This window comes from Idiotropiscis lumnitzeri, chromosome 1, assembly GCF_059441095.1.
Source record: "Idiotropiscis lumnitzeri isolate Australia: NSW breed Sydney's pygmy pipehorse chromosome 1, RoL_Ilum_1.0, whole genome shotgun sequence".
Taxonomy (NCBI): domain Eukaryota; kingdom Metazoa; phylum Chordata; class Actinopteri; order Syngnathiformes; family Syngnathidae; genus Idiotropiscis; species Idiotropiscis lumnitzeri.
This window is the reverse complement of record NC_142391.1, coordinates 31,311,178-31,335,407: the sequence shown is the minus strand read 5'-3', so window position 1 is coordinate 31,335,407 and position 24,230 is coordinate 31,311,178. Positions and strand designations below refer to the sequence as shown.

Here is a 24,230-nt window from a genome sequence, read left to right as displayed (position 1 = left end):
GTGTGTCGCTTGTGTGTTTGTTGCTTGCGTTTGTTTGTTAATGCACTTGTATACTGTACAGTTGTATAGTGTTGCTTACTATGCAACAGAGGAATGATTGGGGATGTTGACAAGCCATGTCTTGACATACTCACTAACTGTTATGACCTTACTTGATAGACTGCAAATTTGCTAACCAAAATAGCAGCACCAAAGCACCATCTCTCAGATGTATTGAAGTGTGGCGTCTTCCGCGTGTGAATTTCTCAGCGAATCACAGAGGGTTGGTTCCACAGGAAAAAAAGGTGGCTTTGTGACTTGCGAGCCATGAATAGACAGACAAAAATGTGATATAAATAAAGCCCGCTGCCCCCAAGAAACCCATTGTCGTTGGTCAAAAGAGGTGGAAAAGAAAATTGGCATGAGCATTGATCGCATTGTTAAGTAAATACATGACAGCAATTTCATGGTTGGCCAATATATTCAGACGCTCTTCATAAAATCTTTCTAGGTGACACCTCATAGATTTCATAGCTGCGCTGGCTAATGTTTTGGTGTGTAATTATTGCGGCGTGCTAAGCGCCGAAACATCTGTCGGTCCCACTAACGACTGGGGCGCCAACGGGGCCCTCTGACGGCCCTAACGCAATTAGCCTCGTCAAAGACACGCACACGCATGCAAAAAGTGATGTCAGCTGTGTGCTACTGTGTTCCAAAGATGATGGATAGCCTTGCACGTGAAACCAGTCACCAGAGATCTGTGTGAGCGTGTTGTCGAAGGGTAAAGAAAAAAATCGTATTTGGTCCTCTCACTGGCTCACTTGTGAAATGCATACGGCTTTCTTTGCTGTTTGTTTACATGGACATCAATATTCCGATATGAACTCAATAGCCAGAGTCATGCTCATGCATTGTGTTTGTAGAAGAAAAGCAGCATTATGGATTAGGAAGAGTTGTCTAGAGTTGTCCATATTCCTCATTAAAACTAGGCGTTTTTCAAGTTGGCACTTATTTCCTAATTTCTCCTAAATTAATTTATAAAAAAGTCAATGATATGTAATTCCATTTTCCCGATCAAATAAATATATAAACTGAGCTTGTTCGTGAAAAATGGGCCATCTTGGATCCTGTCGTCCTTTAACTTCCGAATGCCATGCTGTTAAGATGGTTCCACCGTCGTGATTAAGAGTAGGAAAGCTATGGTGGTGACAAATATGTTCCCCCTCAGAAGAAGCTGTAATTCATTCTGCCTCGGGATGACAACATGGAATTGTTGCCTAACTCCATCCAAAGTCTGCTGTAATCTGGGATCTCGTTAGACAGACAGGCGCACTCATGTAAAAGCCATTGAGTCGATGCCAATTGCAGGCAGCTTGTGACGCAAAGCTGGATGTGGATTTATCACAGCAAATAGACAGACAGATTATCTTCCCAAGAGTCACCACTTTTTAATGTAACGCAAACAAAACATTTGGAGTTTCTCTCGATGCGTTTTTCCCTTATCTCTTCTTTTGCGCGCCCTCTCGTCTCTGTAGCTTTCGGCCATTGGCTAATGTGCCCGGCGTGTGCAAGCTCTATGATTTTATGAGCCTTTCCCTGCACAAGATAACTGCTTTTAGTCCTTTCTGAATGCCTCTTGTCTCCTCTGACTTCAGACACAAAGCAAATTCACAGTGTGCTTTCCTTAACATGACCTTTCTGCTCATTGGCTCTGGATAGCGTCTATGCGCCGTCTCCACTTCACTCGCCGTTCGCTGCCACTCCCTGCTCTTGTTTGCAAGTCATCCCCCTCTTTGCTCGCAGTATCTCCCCTAAACTCAACAACAGCTACACGTAGTAGTCCAGAATCTGGATTTGATGTTCTACTCTCTCTGGGCGTATTTGGACTTGAACCCACACCTTCTCAAACTAAACGTCAACTGTCTGTAGTTGATTGTCTGATCTTTCTAGGGATTTTTGGTCTCGAATGCGCAACCTTCCGAGACTATGCATCTCATGTAAATACTTAATCTCCTTTATACCCCTCGATGAAAGCAGAGCGAGCCTTTTGTGCTCCAAAATCTTAGAGCTTAAGTCTTGAACCTGCAACCTTCCCGGACTAAGCCGGTGCTGGCCCCCCCTGGGCCCGTGCCCTCGTAACCTCAGCCTTAACCTTATCAAGAACAGCATCCGCCACTACAAATATTTATCTAGGAGTCCTTGAAGGAAGCTGCAGTTTGGCCAGAGGTTGCAGATGTTTCTTTTCACCCCTCCGGGATGATATTTTACCTCCCACACCCCACAGGATCTGGGGCCAGAACAAATGACAGGAGGAAATTAAATCTGGGAGTGCTGCTATTTTCAGCCTTTAGCCACATTTCATACTTGAGCACCTTATTTGTTAAGACGACGGGGTGTTATGTGTCTGTTAGATAACTGAATTAATAGATTAGCGTTTCAGTGAATTCTGGCAAGAGTTCCTGAGTTTGAATGTTGGATGTTTTCATCTCCCTCAAACTTGGCAGGAAAGTACCTCCAGAAAGGGAGGAATATTTCAGCGAAATATTAGGTGGATTTTATTTTGTATAGTCAGCCAAAACATCAACTACAGTACTTACACACTGCACGCCCTTGGTTTGAGTTTATATATTGCATGTCCGCCTCACAGTTCAGAGGTGCCCGTGTGGGTTTTCTGCGGGTACTCCAGTTTCCTCCCACATTCCAAAAACATCAATAGTAGGTTAATGGAACTCTCTAAATTGTCCCCAGGTGTGGTTGTGAGTGGAAATTGTTGTCTGCGATTGGCTGGCAACCAATTCAGGGTGTACCCCGCCTACTGCCCGGAGACAGCTGGGATAGGCTCCGGCACGCCCGTGACGCGTGTGAGGAAAAGCAGTTCAGATTATGGATGGATGGATATATGAGGTTGATCTTAAATGCATTTATTTTGATATTAGCGTCACGGCCGTTTGCCGGAAGGAGCGAAAATGTTTGTAGCACCGAGGCGACTTAATCAAGCCGCAGCCAGTGAAAAAGACTCACAGAATGAAGTCACTCCTAGGAGATAAGTTTACGTGGGGCTTTGGCTGAAATGGCTCACCTGCGCTTGTCATTTAACTTAGCCTGAGAGGCAACCCTAGGTTAAAACTTTTTTTTTTTTTGGTTCATATAGATGAAAAAAAAAATCATATAAAAAAAATTATAAAATACTACACTGTACAATCGGATTAAATACGTCTCAACATTAATTCAAGCCACAAATCCACTTCAGAAGTTGGACCGTTAGCAATCAAGGCCTCCTAGCTTCATTATAATTCCAAAGTTAGATGCATACATGCATGCAATCATGCATGTATGCATCTAACTTTGGAATCGGTATCATGGACTGCACTTATTGTAATTCAGTCTGTGCACTTTTCAAAAACGCCCCGGATTATCAACAATATTTTAAATATTTTTGTTGATTTTTTTTTTTTATTACACAATACTTACCATTGTTTTTTTTTTTTTTTTAATCTTGAACACAAGTAAATTAAATACAATACTAAAACTAACTAAAACCAAACTAAAACTGTTTAAAAAAAAACAGAAACAATTAAAAACTACCAAAGCCACCTTCAACACTAATTAAAAATAACTACATTTAAAAAAAAACTCAAAACACAATCAAAAACTAACTATAATTAAAATTCCACAACTATATAACGTTGGCTGCAATATAAGAACAGAGGGAATGCTCAGTTCGCGCCGTAATTAGTTTTTTCATAAGCTTTTATATTTATGGGCCTGATGTGTTTTTCATACAAATGTTGACTGTCATTGTGACTTTACAATTATATTATTATTAATTAATAAATATTATGTTAGCATTGTTTAGTGATAGAGGGTGTTTTGACTTGCAAATCCGGAACAAATAAATCGAGGAACACATGTATGGTCAAAAACTTTTTCACCAGTTGTTTTATGAAGTATGGTTTCTTTACATTTTTCTGAAGCCACCATGCCTTCCTCTTCACCCGCCTTGTTGCACAGGCTAAAGGTCCAAATGTTCATTTATGGAAGTGTCGAGCAAATGCATCACATTCAGTGCATTCCCTCTCAAACAGCGCCCCTTATGTTTCATCTCTGTCACAATATTCTCCCTTTCAAAGGCAATACTAGTCAGCCGCTTCCGAAACCCTGGTGCAGTCCCCCGGTTGCAGGCAAAATTGGATCTAAGAGGTCTTTTTACACCTTTGCAGAGGAGCCGGAAAGTGAAAAAGACACTTTTCTATCTTCGACTCCCCAGACTTAACAGAACACAATCCCCCGTCCTGCAGGGGAATTGGTATCTCTAAACTAGGATGAAGGTGTAAAGATAAAAAAAATGTGGCGGTTGAGGGTAGCAGAGGAGTTGCTTATGCCTCCGTCGGCAATGGAGCGACGGATCGCGGGAACTGTGATTGGATGCCGAGGGAGGCATTCACTAGGGACGGGTAAATTTGTGGGTTTCAAAAAGTGCCGGAGATTAATTAAACTCCCTCTGGTTTTGGAGGTGTGTGTGCATGTGCGAACGATCAGAGTTGTGAGTCAGAGTGGTGATGAGCAGGAGAAAAAAAAAAAAAAAACGTGGTAATTGCTTTGCCGATCAGGGCCAAACTGCAGGAAGGTATCATTTTACATAACAACAGCTGCACAATGAAAGAGCAAAGTGGTGATGGAAAGTTATCTGATGGTGTGCACATGCCGGTATCATAAGTAGTCTTTCCCCATGGCAAAACCCACTGTGATATTTCTTTTAGCTTAACCTCTGACTAGCAACCCTTACTTGAACCCACACTGTTGTGTGGTGGTCTAAAGCTGTCACATGCACACTGTGACCATTGGGCGCTACATGTAGCAATGGGTGCAGATCATGCATCATCTCACAAGGCCTCAGAAAGACCCGTTAGTAACTTTTTAAGGAGTTCAAGAGGACAGTTCTGAATTTTGACAACTGAATTTTCAGTTACATGTAAGTCGACGAAAATAGTCGTTTCCAGTAAGAGACCTCGCCCTGCCTCACTAAAAAGGATTACGGTAAATTTTAGTAATAGCAAAAACACACAGCAAATTTCCCCACAGTGGGACTAGTAAAGATTACACTGTTCAACACATTTTTACAAAATGTTTGAATCAGAGATGTAAGTATTCTAAATGGTCTTCTTGCGCTCATTCTGAATCCGCCATCGTTTTTCCTCTCGGACGTCAGGTTTTCATAATAATAATAATTTCTGTACTGCAGTAATATGTTTAGTAATATTTATTAATCAGGGGTTACCTTCTGCAACAGTTGGATATTTTTGATTGCTATAAATTACAGTGAATGGTAAAATCAGTATCTCAAAAGCCTGATTTATGCAAAACAAACCTCTAATAATAATCAGCCTAAAAAATACTATTAGGGACACAAAGCCTTCTCTGATTAAAATTTGTTGTTGACCAGTGTCAGACTATCTTACATATTTTCTTTATAAAGCACTATTACAGAGTTCACAAAGACGCCTTACAAATAATATCGTGAAATGAAAGGCGATTGCTCATGTTAATAGTTTCAACTGGAAGTATACCTCAAACCTTGATCCAAAACACTTTTATTTCATTTACAACTCATCTTGCAACAAAATCCTAAAAGGAAAAAAAAAAAAGCCTCACCAAAAATGCACCAAAAGTATGCATGTACTGTACATTCAATTGTGGCAAAGACTCTCGTAAAATTCCTCCCAAGCTAAATTTAGCAAATCTTGTCTCTCAGTTGGCATATATCATGTCACCACGATAATGGGTGAATTATTAATGAACCACAAAATTTGCCCGCCATTTCTCTACCTGTTAGTAGCAATACTGGTTGTTTGTCAAGCTAGAGGCATTTAGTTTAGTCTTCTACTTGTTGATCGGCCTGCCACCCAATGGATGTGTTGGCGTAACCCAGTAGGGGAAATGTCCTATTTCTCTATTTCAATACATCATTTTATTTTGAAATGTCATTTAATTTGGTAAGAGGAAGTGTACATCTCTTTCTTAATTGATTTCCTTTTGGGAATGTCACTAGAGTGATAATGACTTTGTAATTGGTCAAAGTCAAGTTGTCCCGCCTTCTCAAGACATACCCCTTGATTGCTAATGCTAACGTGTCGTTCAGTGAGTGAAACACGAATTGAAGTCGATGTAAATGTGACCAATATTCAAATGTTGATAGGGAAATGTTTTTTTTTATGTGTGAATACCAGTGAGAACTGATGGTCTGTGACGGTCCGCCCGTGTTCATACTCTGGCGTCCTCTTGGTGAGTCGCCTTGTGCTTGCTATGTACTACGTCGTAAAAAACGCTAATGTGAGGCTAACGCGAAGCTAATGTTAAGCTAATGCTAATCGTGAATGAAAATTTACTGCTTAGTTGCAGTGAAAAACTTGATTACACTTGTTTTAAGGTCTTTCTAAAGCAAGGTTTATGTTGACAAACAAATGTATAACTGCTCATTTTGATGCAATGTGAGTCTGAAGTATTGCATTTACTCAATGATCTGTTGGTAATACAATTATTTATTTATTCAATGAAGACATTGTAGATACATTTGGGAAATGTGTTTATTGTCCTCGCATGGGTTCATAGCATGTGTAACAATGAGAATTTGGAAAACATACATGCATATGAATAACGGTTATAAATGTGATATTTGGATGCAGTATTTGACAAACTACTGTGAAGCTATAGCGACTGATACGACTGGAAATTGATAATATTAGCTGCATACAATAATTCCATTATTGTTATTCAGGCTCGGTTTTTTATGTTTATACTGATCCAAGAAGATCTGAGACTGAATGGATTCTCCTTCGATGGAGATGGCGAGCCTGTGCCCAGAACCACAACTGTGACAAGGAAACCACGTTCTTCTCTACCTTCTTTGTGGAGCATCACGTGGTAACAATCTCAATAGCCACCTCTACAAGACTTTTTCAAGACGACCTGAAAGAACATTGACTGAAGACAAAATATTACTGAGCTCTGTAGGACTTGGGGATTATTCTTTCTATATTTTTTTTAATTGTGAATTATTCTATGCATATAGATACCGGCAGTTGTAAATAATTATTTAGTTTTATATGTAAATACAGTAATTGTTGTTGCACAATTCCGCCTCCAGCTATTTAATTCACACACCTACCAATTACAACTATTGTAGACTTTGAGATTCTAGAATCTGGTCCATCTTATTCAATATCTAAATAACATTTTCCTTGAGTAGTCAGGGGTTTTTTGACCAGCCATGTTTCCCAGCTGGATTGTTGGGGGGGCGGGGGGGGGTGTTTGCGTGGCAGGTGAAAAGATGAAATGAAACACGTTTGTTTTCCAAATAGGCCCAGTTGATTGGCATGTCTGTGTGTGTGTTTTGAATATTTTCCCCCGCGAATATTTTTGATATTTTTGGTGACAAATATTCCAGAGTAAGACAGCACATCAATGCAACATTGATCGCGACTTGCTGCTGTCTTTGCTGCAGGGTTCTTTGTGTGTATCCCGAACACACAAATACAGCCCTGAACCAGCTCCTCTGCTTGCAGTCGTTGAAGCGCTTTTCAAATGAAAAGCAGGCCGAATGCTTGTAATGATCAGATTACAGCGACTGTAGGTCATCGCCGCAGTCATCATTTCTGTGACCGGAACTATCTGTGATATCATCACTGTGCTGCAGCAGAAGCAGGTGTAAACATCGCCTGAGGAGATGATAGCGCCAGTCCAATGGCTAGCATGCGACTCGCTGATAACCTTTCACAATCTCCAATCCCATTACCAGAAAATTGGTTTGCAAATTCTATGATGTCAGCAAGCCTCTTTTTATTTTTATTTTTTTAATAACGTCTCGTTCGACCATGTGAAACCACAAGATTGCAGTATCATATCCCTGCAGTCTGGGACTTTTATTTTGCTCTGGCCACTTACCGTATTTATAGACTTTTATATTTATAGCTTTCCGTCATCTTCGCTGTACCTTTTTATTAAACTCTCCCACACATGCTTCTGCAAGCACTATAGTGAGAGGAGGGACATCTTGGCAACATATGAGTTCTGGATCCGGTTATTTAATTGTCTTTACTATAACTTGACTATTTGGGGTATAGACACCTTAAGAATTTCAAAAAAAGAAAAAAGACTGTAACCCTTTGCCAACATTTATCTGCCTTACATCATTTGGCTTTAAAGTCTCCTGTCTTGCTCTTTTACTCCCCACCATCTGCCCCGTCTTTGCTCTGCATTTAAATTCTGAGCAGCCGTATCGAGCACTTACGGTCTAATTAAAAGTGCGAGTGTTTGTGATGCCACTTACGCTGTCATGGCCCGCACCAAATCCCAACAGCTGCCCAGCGCGCCGTTTCTCGTCAAGACCTGTGAACGCCACCGCAGTTAAAGCAGATGAATGTTTGTAGCCTTAAATCAAGGGTAAAATAAGTCGGAACCAGACAATGGCGCGCTTGACAGGGAGAGTGACGAGAAGCGGGCTTGTCGCGGGAGAGCAGACCGCCATGGAGACGTGGGGCGGCCGAGGAAGATAAAAAAAGAAAGGACTCAGGGGGAAAGAAAGGGTGAAACCTTAGTACCTGACACGTACGCTGAGGCCTTTAGCCGCTGGAGCCAGAATGGCTTTTTACAAGCCTGCGGTCAGACAGAAATAAAAGGCAGCCAAGCGGCTGAATGGCATCACACATACACGCACACACACACGTCAATGGCCTCTCAGAAATCACAGTTTGGTTTTATAATGTCACAGTTAGTCAACGTCTCCAAACCCTTTAATGCGCTACGACTGAACAAGCAGCGTTCTCTCCCTTGGGGGTAGCAGGCGTGCAGACAGGGAAAGAGAGCATTAGCAACACCTCCGTGCGCCTTTGAAAGGTGCCAATGGCATAATGTTCTTCGGGGTCATTATGAACAATAGATTTTATAGTCAGCAATCCTCTGGGCTTTTGGTGTCTCTTTGTTGCAGAAATGCATTTGTCACTGACTTACGATCATCTCCAGTTTAAGCTGTAATTAATTACGAGTGAAACAGATGAGATTTTATCTTGTCAGGGGGGGGATCACCCGTGACCTGCCTAGATGTGTATGACCACTGGACAGATGTGATGGAATGAACCTGCAAAATGAAAGGTCCACGATCAATCCAAGCGTCGAGCCATTACTGGCTCACTCTGCTATTTACTGTACAAACTAAAGCTCGACTTGGTGCCGTTGCCATGGAGATGCTGATGGATTGCTGGCGAGCACCAGAAACAGATTTAGGATTGAAATGTTTTATCTGGACAACCCCTTTAAATCACTTTGGACTGTCTCCGAAAGTGAGGCGCTCAAGAGCAAGCCAAGACAGATTCTGATGTATATTTGCAACCATGTGTGTGTGTGTGTGTGTGAAGGCGAAAGCCGTCATCTTAATTTTGGGTTACATAAACATGCAACTCAGCAGCAATCGCAGGAGCGGTTTAGCTTATTCCCATGGTCCCATACACCCACTTAAGTTATTTTGACTTTTCTAAAGCGTGTGATACTTGCATTCATACCTGTTGTCAAAACAATCGGTGTGTGCACGCCATTGTTCTGCAAAGTGTGAAAAGGCACAACAGATTTCCCAGAGGTCTTTGCAAGACCTAGCTCAATATGTACCTGATGGCAGTTGTGTCAGCAGTTTGTGTGCATGTTTAGGCGCGTATTGTCTTATAAACGACGATCTGCCCAACAGTGTTACTTCATTCCCAAGGACGGTATTGAATGTAATGCTTCTTTAAAGTTGCATTTTGTGGCTGCCTGCGTGCGTGTGGTGGGGTGTGTTTGTCTGTGTGTGTGTGTGTGTGTGTGCGCTGGTAAGTGGTTGTTTGCCATTCTACTGACTCTCTCATTAATAAGTGAGCACTCAGCAATGGAGCTCACCTTTCCCCCATAATTGCTTTCTCTCTGCGTCACAGACACTCTCCAACACAATGCAAGTAATGCTAATGAGTAATAAATCATAAATTGGTTTGAGCAAGTCTGAGTGCAAAGTATGTAAATGTCTCTTTTGTGTTATGTTGTATTCCATGCGCTATTGCGGTTGAGTAGTATTTCTTCTAATTGTCGTGGGGTGTGTTATGCACTTAAGACAAATACCTCGCTTTTCCCATCAGGATGAAAAAAATTCGGAACATTAACTCATTCACTGTCAGCCAAGTTCAAATGGATTTTTGACTTAATATAGCTGTAACTGGCAGCGAATGAGTTCAAAAGTTAATTGCTGTCCATTTGAGCTCTGTTGCTAACTAAAACAGCAGCATTTCAGCAGTTTCATCAGATGAAGTAAGAGGTTGGAATCTTATTCCATGTTAAGTGCTCAGTATTGAAGATGCTAAGCGCATTGCATGGCGACTATTTCGATTCTGACGTGATCTCTTCAAATTATTCTTTGAGTCCATGCTTATGTGATCTGTTACAACCAGTAGGCCTTGGTTTCTGTTTGATATTATTCCAAAAACACATTTGTCCAAATAAATGCCTTCCGCCTAATGTTCTCTGCAGTTGTGTAAAAAAAAAATAAAAAATCCCGGACGATTATTTATGCAATTACACTCATTTAAATAAATACTTATGTGAGGCGAAGATATAGCGCACAAATTGTACGCAGGAGAAAAATGAAGACTTTCTACAAAGTTATGCATATGTTCGTTTTGCCATTAAAAAAAAAAAAATCTTTCAAATATGAAATCAGTTATTCTAAGTGTGCCATTACTGGCTGCTAAATTGTTCTGGCGACAGTGGCGCAGACATATTGATTAGCAGCACGTGTGCATAGAGGCCCACCAGGACCTCACAGTTTGCAGAGTTGTGTGTGCGTGCGTGTGCGTGTGAGTGATAGAGCAGTGCTTTATTGCTTTGGACTTTTCAAAGAGTGAGAGGGTGAGTGAGATCATGGGTGGGCCCCACAAACCCTCTGGAGATGGAGGTTCCACTTCAGGGAACACGCACTCGTTCCAATATGGAGGGAGGACGGAAGATGAAGATGAGGGCTGGATATCACATTTTCGCGTTAAATGCTTTCCTGTGTGCGCGTGCCAGGTTCTATTCTCTCAGTAGCCACAACGACATGCTGATGCTTCGGGATTAGGTTTGGGTGTTCCCTGGCAGGGAGATGAATGCATCCATCCATGGGTGGTTGGATCAAAGGATGAAGGGAGGAATTGAGCGGTGGTTGGATTGATGGGCGCATGGGTGCTTGGTAACGTTTGCTCGTTTGACGGCCGGTTTTGAATTATGGAGGGCTAGGTGGCTTGATGGTTGGATGTGCGGTTGGTTGATGGGTACTTTGAAAGATTGACAGGGATTGTTGGCCAAATAGGTGGTAGGAAGCATGTATGGGTGGGTCCTAGACTGTTGTGGTTTTGGGAAGGATGGCTGGAGGATAGCTTTGTAGAGTAGATGAAAGAATTTAGTAGTCTGATACGTTGATGGATTGATGGATGGAATCCATCAGGAAAATGGATGGATGAAAGGAAGGATTGGTCAAATAAATGATAACTTTAATGCGAGGTGGATGTATTGATGACTGGAATCAAATACATTAAAGCAAGGGTCTCAAACTTCTGGCCCGAGGGCCATTTGCGGCCCATAGGATGACATTTTGTGGCTCTTGACTTGACATCAAAGATGAATATTAGTGTGGCCTTCGCCTTTTTTTGCTGTGTCGTTACCTTGGGTGTTTTATACTTATGGGCTACCATAGCTCTGGCTCATAACGCTTTTGGGGAAATGTAATTCTGAAGTGACACCAAGTAGAAGGACAAGACATCCTGTTTCCGGAATTTCCAATACCTGCTGTGAAGCTGGAGGTTGGCAACAAGAACAGCCAATTTCCAGAAAAATAAGAGGCATAATGTTTTTTTGTTGTTGTTTTTTTAATGTTGAGCTCAGACGCATCACGACATGTCTTGAATGCACAGAGAAAGTCGCAGCTCTCAAGAAATCTGATGGGATTAATCTACTAGACATGCTGAGGAGTATGCAAAGCACCAGACATGTGACAGAAAGGACTGGGTCACCAATCTTGTTCACAATCAAAACTGCTATTAATAAAGATAGAGAAGATTTTTTTTAATTTTATTTTTAAATACTTGAACCCCTTATTCGCACGATAGCTCACGTGTCCCAGACACAGACTTTCTCCCCAGTGGTGCCCACATAAATTAAGTTTGAGACACCTGTATTAGAGGCATGAAGAAATGGTGGAGGGATTGTGTAAGGATGGATGGAAGAATTGGTGGAGGAAAAGAGGTAGACAGAACTTATAATTAGTGAAATTGATGTTTTCGCAAAAGGAAAGAGTAGTAGAAGGATGGATAAATGGAAGCACTGGTGGAACGGATCGCTTTCAAGGTGGTACATGTAAGCAAGGATTTATGGCGAAATTGGATACCAGAAGTCTCGGTGGATGGGAGTTGAGAAATGGATGAATTGGGTGATTGAAATGGATGAAAGGAATAGTGGGTATGAGTGACAGAAGGAAGGCTTGGTGGTGGAATTGAAGGATGGATGGAAGATTATTGAAATGGATGGTTGAATAGATGATATTGGATCGAAGGAGGGGGGGAAGTTGGCCATCTGTGGCTTTGCATATTCTTTTTCACCATATTTTTGGACGGTTTGGTGTGGAATAAATACATTGGATGGTTCGATGAAAGATGATTGGTATGGTACGTGGATGTTAGGAATGATTCGTGGCGGAATTGAATCTGCGGGATGGACGCATGGGTGGTTGTTTATTTGGAGCAATGCCTGGAAGGACAGAGAAACCTCTAAGCCGAAATCTTAAGAACTGCCAATGGTAGCAAGATAAAAGCGGTTTTACTTGAAAGGTGAAATCTAAAAGTTATCTGTTTCATTGTCCGAAGGCGTGAATGCGTGTTTTTTTTACAGCATATGTGGCCTGCACTAGAAAATGGATGGTTGCATTGTTCGAATGGATGCACGTTACGTATGTTGCACGGTCGCTTCCACTTGCTGTGTTCTCCCTGGTCGTTCCTCACTCTCTCACACTTAGTTTCACATGAGCCTCTACCGAGGCCGCCGCCATTCCTTTTGTCCCAGAAGGGAAGCCCCACAGGGGAGGTGTGTCTGCGAGTTGAGAGCGTTCCCTCCCTGGAGGAGGAGAATCACTGTGGCACATGGCAGCCCACATCCATCGCCGGAATAATCTCTTCAATTCACCGCTGACTCGTCGTGTCCCTCGTGGCGTTTGTCATCACAAAAAAAAAAAGAAGCCCAAGCGTTTTGTTTTTCTGAAGACGTTTTTCTCTGCTGCTTTTGCCCTTCAGAAGCAGCATTTAGTCTTCTTGCTCCCTCAGCTTTATTAAAATGTTACACTTTTATTGCTTTCTTAATTCCTCCTCTTTACACTCCATTTCTGCCTCTTTTCCTAATATTCCCCCGGTTGCAAAGGATGCGCTCAGTTTAGCATATTTATTTCATTACCGCGTTCGGCTCACTTTTATTATCTCCATGCTTCTTGCCTTCCAACGGATGCTTTAATTGACTTATATTGATGCGTTCTGTCTCTCCGCCGCGCGCAAAATGAAAGTTCCAAGAAATGCCGCCAAATGAAAATGTGTTTGCAAATATGTAATATGCGCGATTATGATGAGCTTGAGGTGGCATTTGTGCACATTATATTCTATTCCTTCTTTGGTCAAGCTATTAATGTGACGCCTTATTTCTTTTATAGGTGACCTCAGAACAACTTGTATTGCTTTTGGAGCTCCTCTTAGAAGAAGCCAAGCTGAGCACATCCACCATGCGCATTCTGGCTCGCGCCTACGACCTGCAGAATCAAGACGCTGAGGTAAGCTACACACATGCGCTCGCACACACACACAGTCTCTTAGAATAACAAGTGCAAGGTCTCTTCTCGCCTCCCGACCCGGCTTCTACCGCGCTGAGTAATGCGTAGTAAATTCTCCCCGTAATAGCAACTCTCCTCTTTACGGCCACCATTACTGAGTAAAATCCCACAAGTATGCACGTCATGTTTTTTTTTAGTGCCGCACAAAGTTCCTTAATGGCGCTATTAACAAAATGTGCGTGTATGTGTGCTTTACTTGTCTCTATTTGTTCTCTGCTGCACTCGCTGGTCGGCGCATTAGGTACACCATGTGATGTGTGGAAGCGGCTGAATGCTGTGCAATTTGAAGTGGGAATATGCCGGAAAAAAAGCCAAACCAAAGTTCACAACATTATTACATGATGTCATTTTTTATTTGATTTAGAAAGAAAATCACCGCTCTTGTACATGCAGCAAAGACTGTCTCATAACATCCCCGCTAACAACCCGGGCTAAAGATATCTCCTCACGGACAATCCTTGCCTCAGTCGGTCATGTATCACTTCAATGTAGTTGCCCAAAGTGTGAGTTATCGGTGTACAAGGATTACATTTCTGTAAGAATTTGATTTTACTGAACAGATGCTAACAGGGAATCGCATGTTCCTCAAAGCCCGCAAAGACGACCTTTACTTTGTGAGTTTGGCAAAACAGCAAGAAAGCTCAAGAACGACACAGCTTGAAGAGCGAAAAATTCCAGCCATTTGTCTAAAATCGGGCATTTTAGGTGATGGTTTCGCTCTGCCAACATCTACCCGTTGAGGATGCAGCAGTTAAGTTCTCTTTACACTTCTATGTGTCACAGTTAAGGAAGTTAAGCTTAAGGTTGAGAGGTTTATTTTGTCGGTTAATTAATTCACTTAACATTATTTCCTATGGGAAAACTTCCAATTTCAACAATTCAAAGTCAGCCAGGGTCACAGAGTGAAAATAAGGTAACCACATTGTTAAGGTCTTTCAGGCTTTTAGTCCTCGTTGTCGGCCCACTTCGAATTTGGCCCGGGGTCCTGGATCTCTACGCTAAGTCGAACTTCCCGGCATACGGGAGGAGAGTCGGACTCTAGAGTTTCCAGGAAAAACCTTTAGTGTGTACTAAAAATACACAGGGCCATTATGCACATGGCGGTGCATGGAAAAACACTTAGCAAATACACACACACACACGCGCACACACACTTTCTCAAGGCAAGGCACATTTCTCATCCAAAGAAGTGAGTTCATCTTCAACATTGATTCATCCTGTGTGCGCTACTTTGACATCTTCTCTATACAAGACTGATGATACACTAGCTACAATCATAATTGTTCACAACACCGCCTGGATTTTACCCACAAATGATTTGTAGTTGCAGTATTTTCAACCTCTTTATGACCGTTTACTCAAAGTTCTCTTGCAAAGCCTGGAAAGTGGTTGACCCATTTCTTACTCGTGGAAAATGGAAAAATAATTACTGACTATTGCTCAGTCCTTCCACCAAATGGGCCCATTTTACCTTCAAATCATACTTTTTATGGAAGTGTTTCGTCCCGTACTAGGGTAGACTAGCGCCTGCCACTTTCTTAGGTTACCTCAATTTCTGTGTTCACGTTGTGTAAATGTGAATTGTCTATTTTTGCTCGTTGTTTATTATTTCATCTTCAAAATTAACATACAAAAAAAAACTCTTCGGCAGCTGTAGTTATTAAAAACAAACAAACTAAAGAACCGAATGATGTCTGAATTAAAAGTAATGGATGGATGTACATTTCAGGTGCTTTACTTTTGAAGTTTGGGAACACATCTTTCCCGGTTGGTCCCTACGAAACGGCTCACAACCGTGACCTTGAATTCTTTTCATTAGCGCGATGGGGTACATTTGGCTGCTTGAGACGGATGACAAGCGTCCCTATTGCTGACAGAATTGTATTGTCGATTATTAATGACAGAAAATAGCAATAATGATTGTCGTAAGGGTTTGCAAATTGCTCACGGTTTACACACGGAACTTAATAAGTTAGGGACAAGAAGTGTGACTGCCTTGCACTCAAGCCTCACATGTGCCCTGTAAACAAATACAGTGCGGCTCAGTCTCTGTCTAGCAGATGGCATCGTCAGCCATTTGCTTTTGGCATGACGTCAACCTTGAGAACTTTTTCGAAACGGCATCCGAATATCAGTGCAGCAGATAAAAAAAAAGTCCAGATGGTGCGTTGAATATATTAAAAGTGTGTAACATGCTTTAAGTCTTCAATGAAACTTAAACACACGCGATTGGCACCTCTCACCCCAAATCAGCTTGGATAGGCTCCAGTTCACCAACTACCTTAATGCGGATAAGCGGTGTAGAAAGTGGATAAACGGATGCTTGGTGGGGGGAAAAAAAGCCTAAAGCAAGCATGTCTTTATGATCACGCGTCTCGAGAGAGGAACTCATTTGTATATGGTCTTATTCATGTTTGTCACAACAGCTTGATTGTTCGTGAAAAGGTGCTGGAAAAGTTCACCCGCTCAGCATCCGTTCTAGTGCTAAATGCGTGAAGTCGTCCGCGACGTTGCGAGCGTGGCGTGCAAAGCTTCACTTTCAGTCAGTGTCGGCGAAAGGAAATAGGGCGGCTGCCCGTGGGATGCTGCGAGTGAGCGCGCATATACAAACATCCATACATGTGAGTGAGCGGAGCATGCGTCCGCATGGATGAGACCTGTTGTGGGATGTTGCTCCGCCTCCTTTCGCTTTTTGTGTCCCATGTCTTGTCTGGCCTTTGCGTGTGCGTATACTGGAATGTGCATTTAATGTAGATATTGGTGAAAAACGGCCCAAGTTTTTTTTCCTTATACAGTATGTGTCAAAGGCTGCATCAGTCCAATGCGTTGAACACATCTGTTTTTCAAATCTGAGGAGTTTACAAATGGATGAATTTGAGCATTAGCATAAAAATATATGGCACGCCGCAGAAGGAGGTATGCTCCGTTTTTTCCCCCCGATTGGTTTATATTTGTCGTCCCGGAGCGTTAACACAGATGTTTACTGCAGTCATGACTTGACTTCTGTGTTGACATGTTAAAGAGCGAGACGTCGGCGCCTTCTGGACTTAGAACGAGGGAAGACAACCTGTAGTTAGCCTGTCAAAAGGAAATCAAAATGGTAGACCTCCTGTTTATTTACGTCACGTGTCCTTGAGTCGTTTCTGCGCCCGTATGTCAATACGAGCTAATCCAACCCAGTTGCGCGTTGATGGATGAACCTGGAGGTGTCGGGTTAGCGTTATATAATTGTTTATATATTTTTAGTGGGCGCTACTGAGTAACTTTTGGTGCTTGAGTCATGGGCAGGACCCTTAACAGGTGTGCACTTTAGTCAGGACTAACACACACGTTTGCACAATTTGGTGAGTTTTGTTTTTGTTAAAGCCCCCCAAAGATTTCAAGAGCAATTTTAGCCCCCACACCTCAAGCTGAATCAACACCGCATTTTCTCAAATGGACACAATCACGATTCATTTTTATCCCTCAGGAGCAAAAAAATATATATATAACAGGTGGTGCCACGAATTGGGTGTCACTGTGATTGATAACACAATGTTACCAAGGATACGTCGGGTGGACTTTTTAAAAAGTATCGAAATATAGAAAATGTGCCTGTGTGTTTAACTAATGTATTGAGTCATCATTTTTCAAAACTAATTAGAATTGGCTGAAGTCAATTAAACAATTGACTGGCAACCAGTCCACGTATCCCCAAATCAGCAAGGATTGACTCCAGTTCCCCGAAAGCCTCATCAGGCACAATGGAGGCTATTACAAAAAAGATCTTACATTGAACTTGAGGACTTGTGCAGACGTATATCCTGTATATCCTTTCAATGCTATGAGATTGAAGATGCCTTTGGAAGAATATCAGCTCTCTCATCCATAAGAGTAAAGTGATTTCCGATCTTGAACTGTTAATGTTTCCGCACATTATCACGCGCTTTAGTCGGTATTACGTTGACACTGTGGAGGTGTGTGGCGTGAAACCTTCGCACTGCAAGTAAGGTTAGTCTTACTTCCAGTGGTAGGAATGTTACTGTCAGAGCGAGAGGAGCCCTTAGAGAGGAAGGAGTCAAATTTGAAGAAGAAAAAAAAAAAAGGCAAAATGAGAGCATGAACTCCATGCAGCTGCTGTGCCCCGGGGCTCTCCCCCGGAATGTAACCCGGCCGAGGCAACAGCTACTGTGGGGTGCGTGAGCGTGACAACGGGCTGAGAGTAGCGCGGCGCAGCAGGCGTCCCAACACCAATCGGTGGAAACAATGTGTCCCTTCGTCGCCCACGCCTTTGCACCCTCACGCTTTTTTTCTCATGCTTGCCATGTTACCTTGGCAATGGAGCGGCTACTTTATTTTAGGAAACAACAATTAACAATTTAACATTGCAAAGATTTGCCGCAAGTGCACCATTTCTGACCTTTCGATCTTTCTTCTATTCTCCTTGATTTCTGAGTTTGAGTTGACCGATATTGAAACTGCATTTTCCCTATTGAAAGGAGTTGAAATCTAAAAACATGATTTATACAGTTAGTGTGTGCTTTTCATATCCAAAAATAGTATTTGTGTGTTGCACGTGTACCTTTAAGGGGTGTGGCCTAGTGAGTCAAGTTCGGAGCTGGAGTCTGGTTGGCGTTCTGCAGTTCTTTGCAAGTCGTCTCATTTTGTATTTGTGTGTTTAACTGTTTTATATGATATAAATATAATGTGATCATAATACATAATTTATTTATGTTTCAGAAACCCCTTAGGTGGCGGTAAACAGCTATTCCATGTGACAAATTTTTATCTTTTTCGTAAACATATGTATAACCCTGCCTCGATTTTGGACGTTCTTTTATTTTGTCTCCTACCAAAGACGCTCGGACTATATATTTTACATTTGACAAAAAAGTTTTTCAATTTTTGTTTTATATTGTTAGTTTTCATGAACTCCACATTACACTTCAGGTCCAAATGGGCAATTCCAATTTAAGTTTCCAAGTGCATTTCAAGTTTACACTGACACAACTCAAACATATATGCGCAGACTGATGCCCAAATTGCAGTCACTCCAAAAATATTTACACACACCTTAAGTTAACCAAAACACATAATTGATCAAAATATCAAACATTACCCAACATTTAGGTGGCATTGCTGAACCATAATGCAGATTAAGCCAATTATGACAAATTACGGTGGCTGTTTTCAAATGTCTTTGTGTCTATTGTGTCATTGGTCGTTAAACTTCACTTCTCAATCCACCTATTACCACCTGAAAAACAAAGCTTGAATTAAAGGTTTTGTCTCAACATGACACACTTGTTCATCTTTTTATTTTCAGTAGGCTGGATTAATGGAATGGGGTTTTTACAAGTATTCATTTAAAAAAAAAAATTGGTCTGGCAACTGCATCTGATGCTGCCGCCAGAGTCCTTCCAAACACCAGGAAACTGGCGCACATCACACTTGTCGTCGAATCACTACACTGGATTCCTGTGAGTCAAAGAATAGATTTTAAAATCATGCAGACGGACTGTAAATCTCAAAACGGTCTTGGATCAAAAATCCATGCAAGATGTTCTCGTCATCAACGAAGCATCGAGACCCCTCAGATGATTTAGGACAGCTCTCGTGTGGGTTCCCGGAACCAGAACCAAACAAAGTGGAACAACATTTAGTCGCTGCGCTCCTCACCTGTGGAACAAACTCCCTGAATCTCGGATGTCTGCTCAAACTTTCACCTCATTTCGGTGAGGACGGAAAACATTGTTTACTGTAACGTCCTCATGAATCAATCCTTTATTCTCCCATTTTAGTCACCCATTTGCACGCGATGTTTGAATTTATCTGACTTGTATTATTAAAGTATTATTTTAGATGATTTTATCATGATTTTTTCATTGTCTTAATAATTATTTTTTTTCTTTGTGTCATGCTTTTTCTTTTTAAGATGCCATGACAAAATTGAATTGAAGCACATAGCGTAAATGCAGCCTAATTCTTCTCCATTGTCTGCCTTCATCCGTTTTTGTCTCCAAACGGAGGCAAGCCGTTCCCGCTCGTTGGGAATGTAGCATAAGTGTGTTTGTCCTCCACTTGTTTGAGTGGTCAAGCATCACGTTTATTCAATCAAGCATCCCGCTTGTCCTCCCTTCCTCCCTTCTTGAGGAGCAACTTCAGAAATCAGGTTGATGTCCGACCTTGACAAGGTCACGCGCGTACCTTCGCTTGTAGAACGTCACGTCTGGACTGCGGCGGGTCAGGACTGGCGCCAAAATACACTCTCACGCCTTCAGCCAGCACAGATGAGCCGTCAGCTCCATTTAAAGTGTTTTCGTGGCTGCCCGCCAGGCGTGGAGCTGAGCACTGCCTCGCACCTTCGCTCAGTTGGTTTTTGGACGCAAGGAGACCACAACTTAGACTAAGGAGGGCTTCCAGATAAATGGCTTGATGAGGCTTGAGCAAGAACTTTTTCGACAGTTTTTTTTTTTTTAAGTGAACCTTATCACAAAGGCTCCTATTCACTGTTTTTATTAGCATTTTTTTTCTGATTCCAAAGCAAGTTGAGCTTCCAGGCTCCAAATGTTGGTTTGCTTGTGCACAAATGCAAATTTGATCTTGACCAATTTTATCATTTTATTTTTTTCATGTGAGCCACCCCAAACAAAGAGAAAAAAAACAAATTAGCAAGTGTGTTTTTATTGCTCTCCCGTTCGTACCTAAAGCCCTTTTTACACGCCCGGACTTACGCGCACTTTCCGTATTATGTCGTCCAGACTTCTGACATCCAAGTGTAATTCACCGACAGCTGAGGCTGACTTCAAATCGTGGAAGGTGTCTCATTCCTGCCACTTGTGAAATCCATGAAAAAGATGAAGCAGCACATTTTCAATTTGAAAATGCCTTATGTAGCAGATGCAGTGTGTGGTCTGCAGGTGCGGATGGCTCCAACCACACTTTTGTTGTTTTGGATCAAATAAAGCCAATTCATGTGATTTAATCCAAAATATTGTTTGGCAGTTGATACTTCACATAGATGTACTTTAACAGACATGGATACCAACCATTTTTCCCTACGTTTTGACTTGCAGGTGCGTCATCGCTGGTGCGAGTTGGTGGTCAAACACAGACATGTCAACGCTTATGGCGACGTGGAGCACTTCCTGCTTCATGATCAAGTAAAAGACACATTACACGCTTACATTCACACGCTTCTACAATCAAACCGTGTGTTTGTCCGACTATAGGCTATGGGCGTGTATCTGTACGGCGAGCTGATGCTCCATGAGGACGCCGAGCAGCAGGCTCTGGCTCGTCGCTGCCTCTCATTGGCCAGAGAGGAAATGGACCAATCGGCACGCAGGGTGGTGGAGGAAATGGTGCTTTGACTGCTAGGAGAGGTCTGTTCTTACTCGTCGTTGCTACTGATGTTAAGATGGATTCTCAAACTTCAATCGAGTTGTGTCTCTTTGGATGTTCTGAACTCCTGTTACCATGACAGCGTTTCACTCAGCTGATCAATTAATCAATTGCTTGTCTATCCAGCTACCCGTCTCTTGATTTTATCGCTGTTGTCATGCTTATGATCAGCAGGAATTCTTCAAAGTGTAATAAGTGTAACAGAAAGTGTTTACTCAATCACAGATTTCACAGGTGATACGTCAAGTGTGTGTGTTCGTCTGTGTTGTCTTGCTCAATACGTGCTGACATGTATGCTGTTTCAAGGTCCTTAATGATCACGACTAGTAGTCCTCCACTCCATTCGGGAGGGGGGTGGGTCACTCTTACCTACACTGACACATTCCTCCTTGATCTCGTTGTGTGTGTGCATGTGTCAGGATGGGGCCTTTTCCATGCACTCACAGCGCCGTCGGGATGCGTTTGTCAGAGAAGGAATTTGAGCATGTGGAAAGAGAAAGACGTGTGTGCGTGTGTGTGTTGGGGAGGCCGGTGGGGGGGTTAGTGGATCAGCGAGTGTCAATTTTATAGCCTTAACTCCTAAATGTCCTCTGTTGAGTGTGTGGCCGGAATTTTCACCGTGCAGAGTATCTGACTCGTCAAACCAGACCAGACGCAAACTTTTTTTCTTTCATTCCCAGTTTGTCTCATTAATTTCCACGGACCGTGTCCAATTTTGACTGAATTCCTCAGCATGTACAATTTATTTTCAGCGTTTTCTTCCATTTCTACTTCCTGTAGGTCGATGTAGTGGGAAGGTGTCCCAATACTTTTGTCCATTGAGTGTAGAGATAAGACTTGTCAACATGTTTGCTGGAGGGAGAACATTTTCATCCAAGAGTCTTCAGTGGGGATGACCTTGATGTGCTGCTTTCAACACAGGTCCACATTAACCTGAGTGACTGATTTCCAGCTTCAAATCCTATTTTGCGTAGGTCACCACCACAAGACTGCTTTTATCTTTTATCACACACGTACACACGCACTTTAGACCAGACAGCTTGCCGCCCAGGATGTGAAAGGCTTTTTGGGCATCTGTCTGGATCCCGATAAATCACTCTGGCACAAGTCAGACATTTGTTCGTTTGTACTTGCGCAGCTCGTCATCATACGTCACGACATCTTTGCCATTTTTGTCCCTGTCTTGGTGTAGCGCAAGATGGTGATTTTGATTGAAGTCCACTTTAAAGGTCCAAATTGGCACAGGTTCAACATTTGATGCTCCCACTATTTTCTATGCCGTGTACTGTAGTTCTCCAACGTTCTTTAAAAAAATATATAAAAAGACTTGAAATTGTCCATTGGTGTGAAAAGTTGCTCGTCTGCGATTGTGCTCCGTGCTTGGCTGTCTATCCCATCTCTCGCCCAGAGTCAGATCGGATAGATTATGTGACTCACTGGCCCTACGACAAGACGATGTATTTTCACAATGAAGTGAATGTCATAGTTACAGGAGGGTGCACAGAATCAGGATGATTGTTCTTGACTCCAACGTAATGTTACAATAAAACAACACCTTAAGCCTTCTTTTCTTCAATAAGTGGTTTTGCTTAGTACAATACACATTTCATATCATGTTAGGATGTCTGCCCATCCTGGCTCCACTAATTTGAACCAAAACACAGACTAAATTGAATTGTACTGCTTGGTAGAAATCTGTCTTCTGAGTTCAGTTAATAACTTGAAGCATAAACCTAGTAGTCCTACAATGTTGGACTGATTAGTTAACAGTGACATTTTACAGCTAACATTTTTTTTTTAAAATAACACGATTAAATATTTTAACTCAATTAATTCAGTTTTATTTACTGAAAAAAAATTTTGCGTGTCTTGCAAAGCTAAATTCAATCACTGTACATATTAGCTGTACACCTTTAGCGCATCATCTCAGAATAAAACATCATGCTCAAGTTACCCTTGGGCCTTGCAAACCAACACTGCTGGAGTGTGGTGCTTACAACTAAATGGACTGGAGAGGTTTTGAGAATTGTTTCAAAGAAAAATTCCTGTGAAGATGACTCCATCTATTCTAGATCGTATTCAAGGATCAAAGAAAGCTATTAGAACAGTCCTCGATTTTAAATAAACTTCGTATTTGGTGAGTTTAAATTAATCACAAGATATTTTTCAAGTAAATACCTGTTAAAAGCTTTACAAAAAAATAGAAAGAATGTGATTAATCGTAATTTATTATGGAATTTTTTGCAATTAGTTTAACAAATTTATAATCGCTTGACAGCACTAATATAAATACATAGTACTTATATGCAACCGCAAAACTTTGCATATATGTAGAATATATGACTTTAATATATTGTGTTTACCTAATATATTAGCACTACCTTGAATTTATCGAAGAGTGATGGGCGGCATGTTCGTAAATTGGAAGGATTGACTTCTCGACCTGTCACTCATTGTAAACTGCGGTACCTAAAGAACTCCCAACAGAGCTGACTTTTTTACTTCCGGAAATGTCTTGTCATCTTCACTGAGTGCTCGCACCAAAAGTGGAAGGCGTAAGGATCGTGTCACATGGCCTGCACTGACAACAACCCCCCCTCAAAAAAAAAAGGCCCATATAGCTGATGACAAGTTTTAGCAATTTTGAAATAGCAGTATACTACCTTGAAACTTTCCCACGCCTGCCGAGAGCCTCTTGTATGTTGGCATCCAAGGCCAAAGAGCTCAGGTCCATTTGTTGATAACACCCCAGTGACAAAATATGGTAGCACTTATTTTGGAGGGCTTGAGAGAAGATATAAAACAACCGCCCCCAAAAGAGGCACTTGTAACAAACTGTACGCTTCGTGAAAACAAAAGTGGACCTGACTTGTCCAGAACTCTGGCCAATTAAGATGATGGATGAATCTACTCCCCGGCTGCATGAGTGTTATTGTTGTTGTTTTTACAACTT

The 24,230-nt window shown here is 41.9% G+C and overlaps 1 protein-coding gene across 2 annotated transcripts in view; it reads left to right on the top strand.

The window, feature by feature from the left end:
• Positions 1-24,230, top strand: part of aopep (aminopeptidase O (putative)) — an 81,732-nt gene that overhangs the window by 55,419 nt on the left and 2,083 nt on the right. For both annotated transcript variants that reach the window (XM_088295123.1, XM_088295114.1), the window contains 3 exons: positions 13,718-13,834; positions 20,950-21,036; positions 21,106-21,258. In XM_088295123.1, the coding sequence (XP_088151249.1) occupies positions 13,718-13,834; positions 20,950-21,036; positions 21,106-21,246 (345 nt within the window). In that variant the 3' untranslated portion in view covers positions 21,247-21,258. The remainder of the gene's footprint in view (positions 1-13,717; positions 13,835-20,949; positions 21,037-21,105; positions 21,259-24,230) is intronic.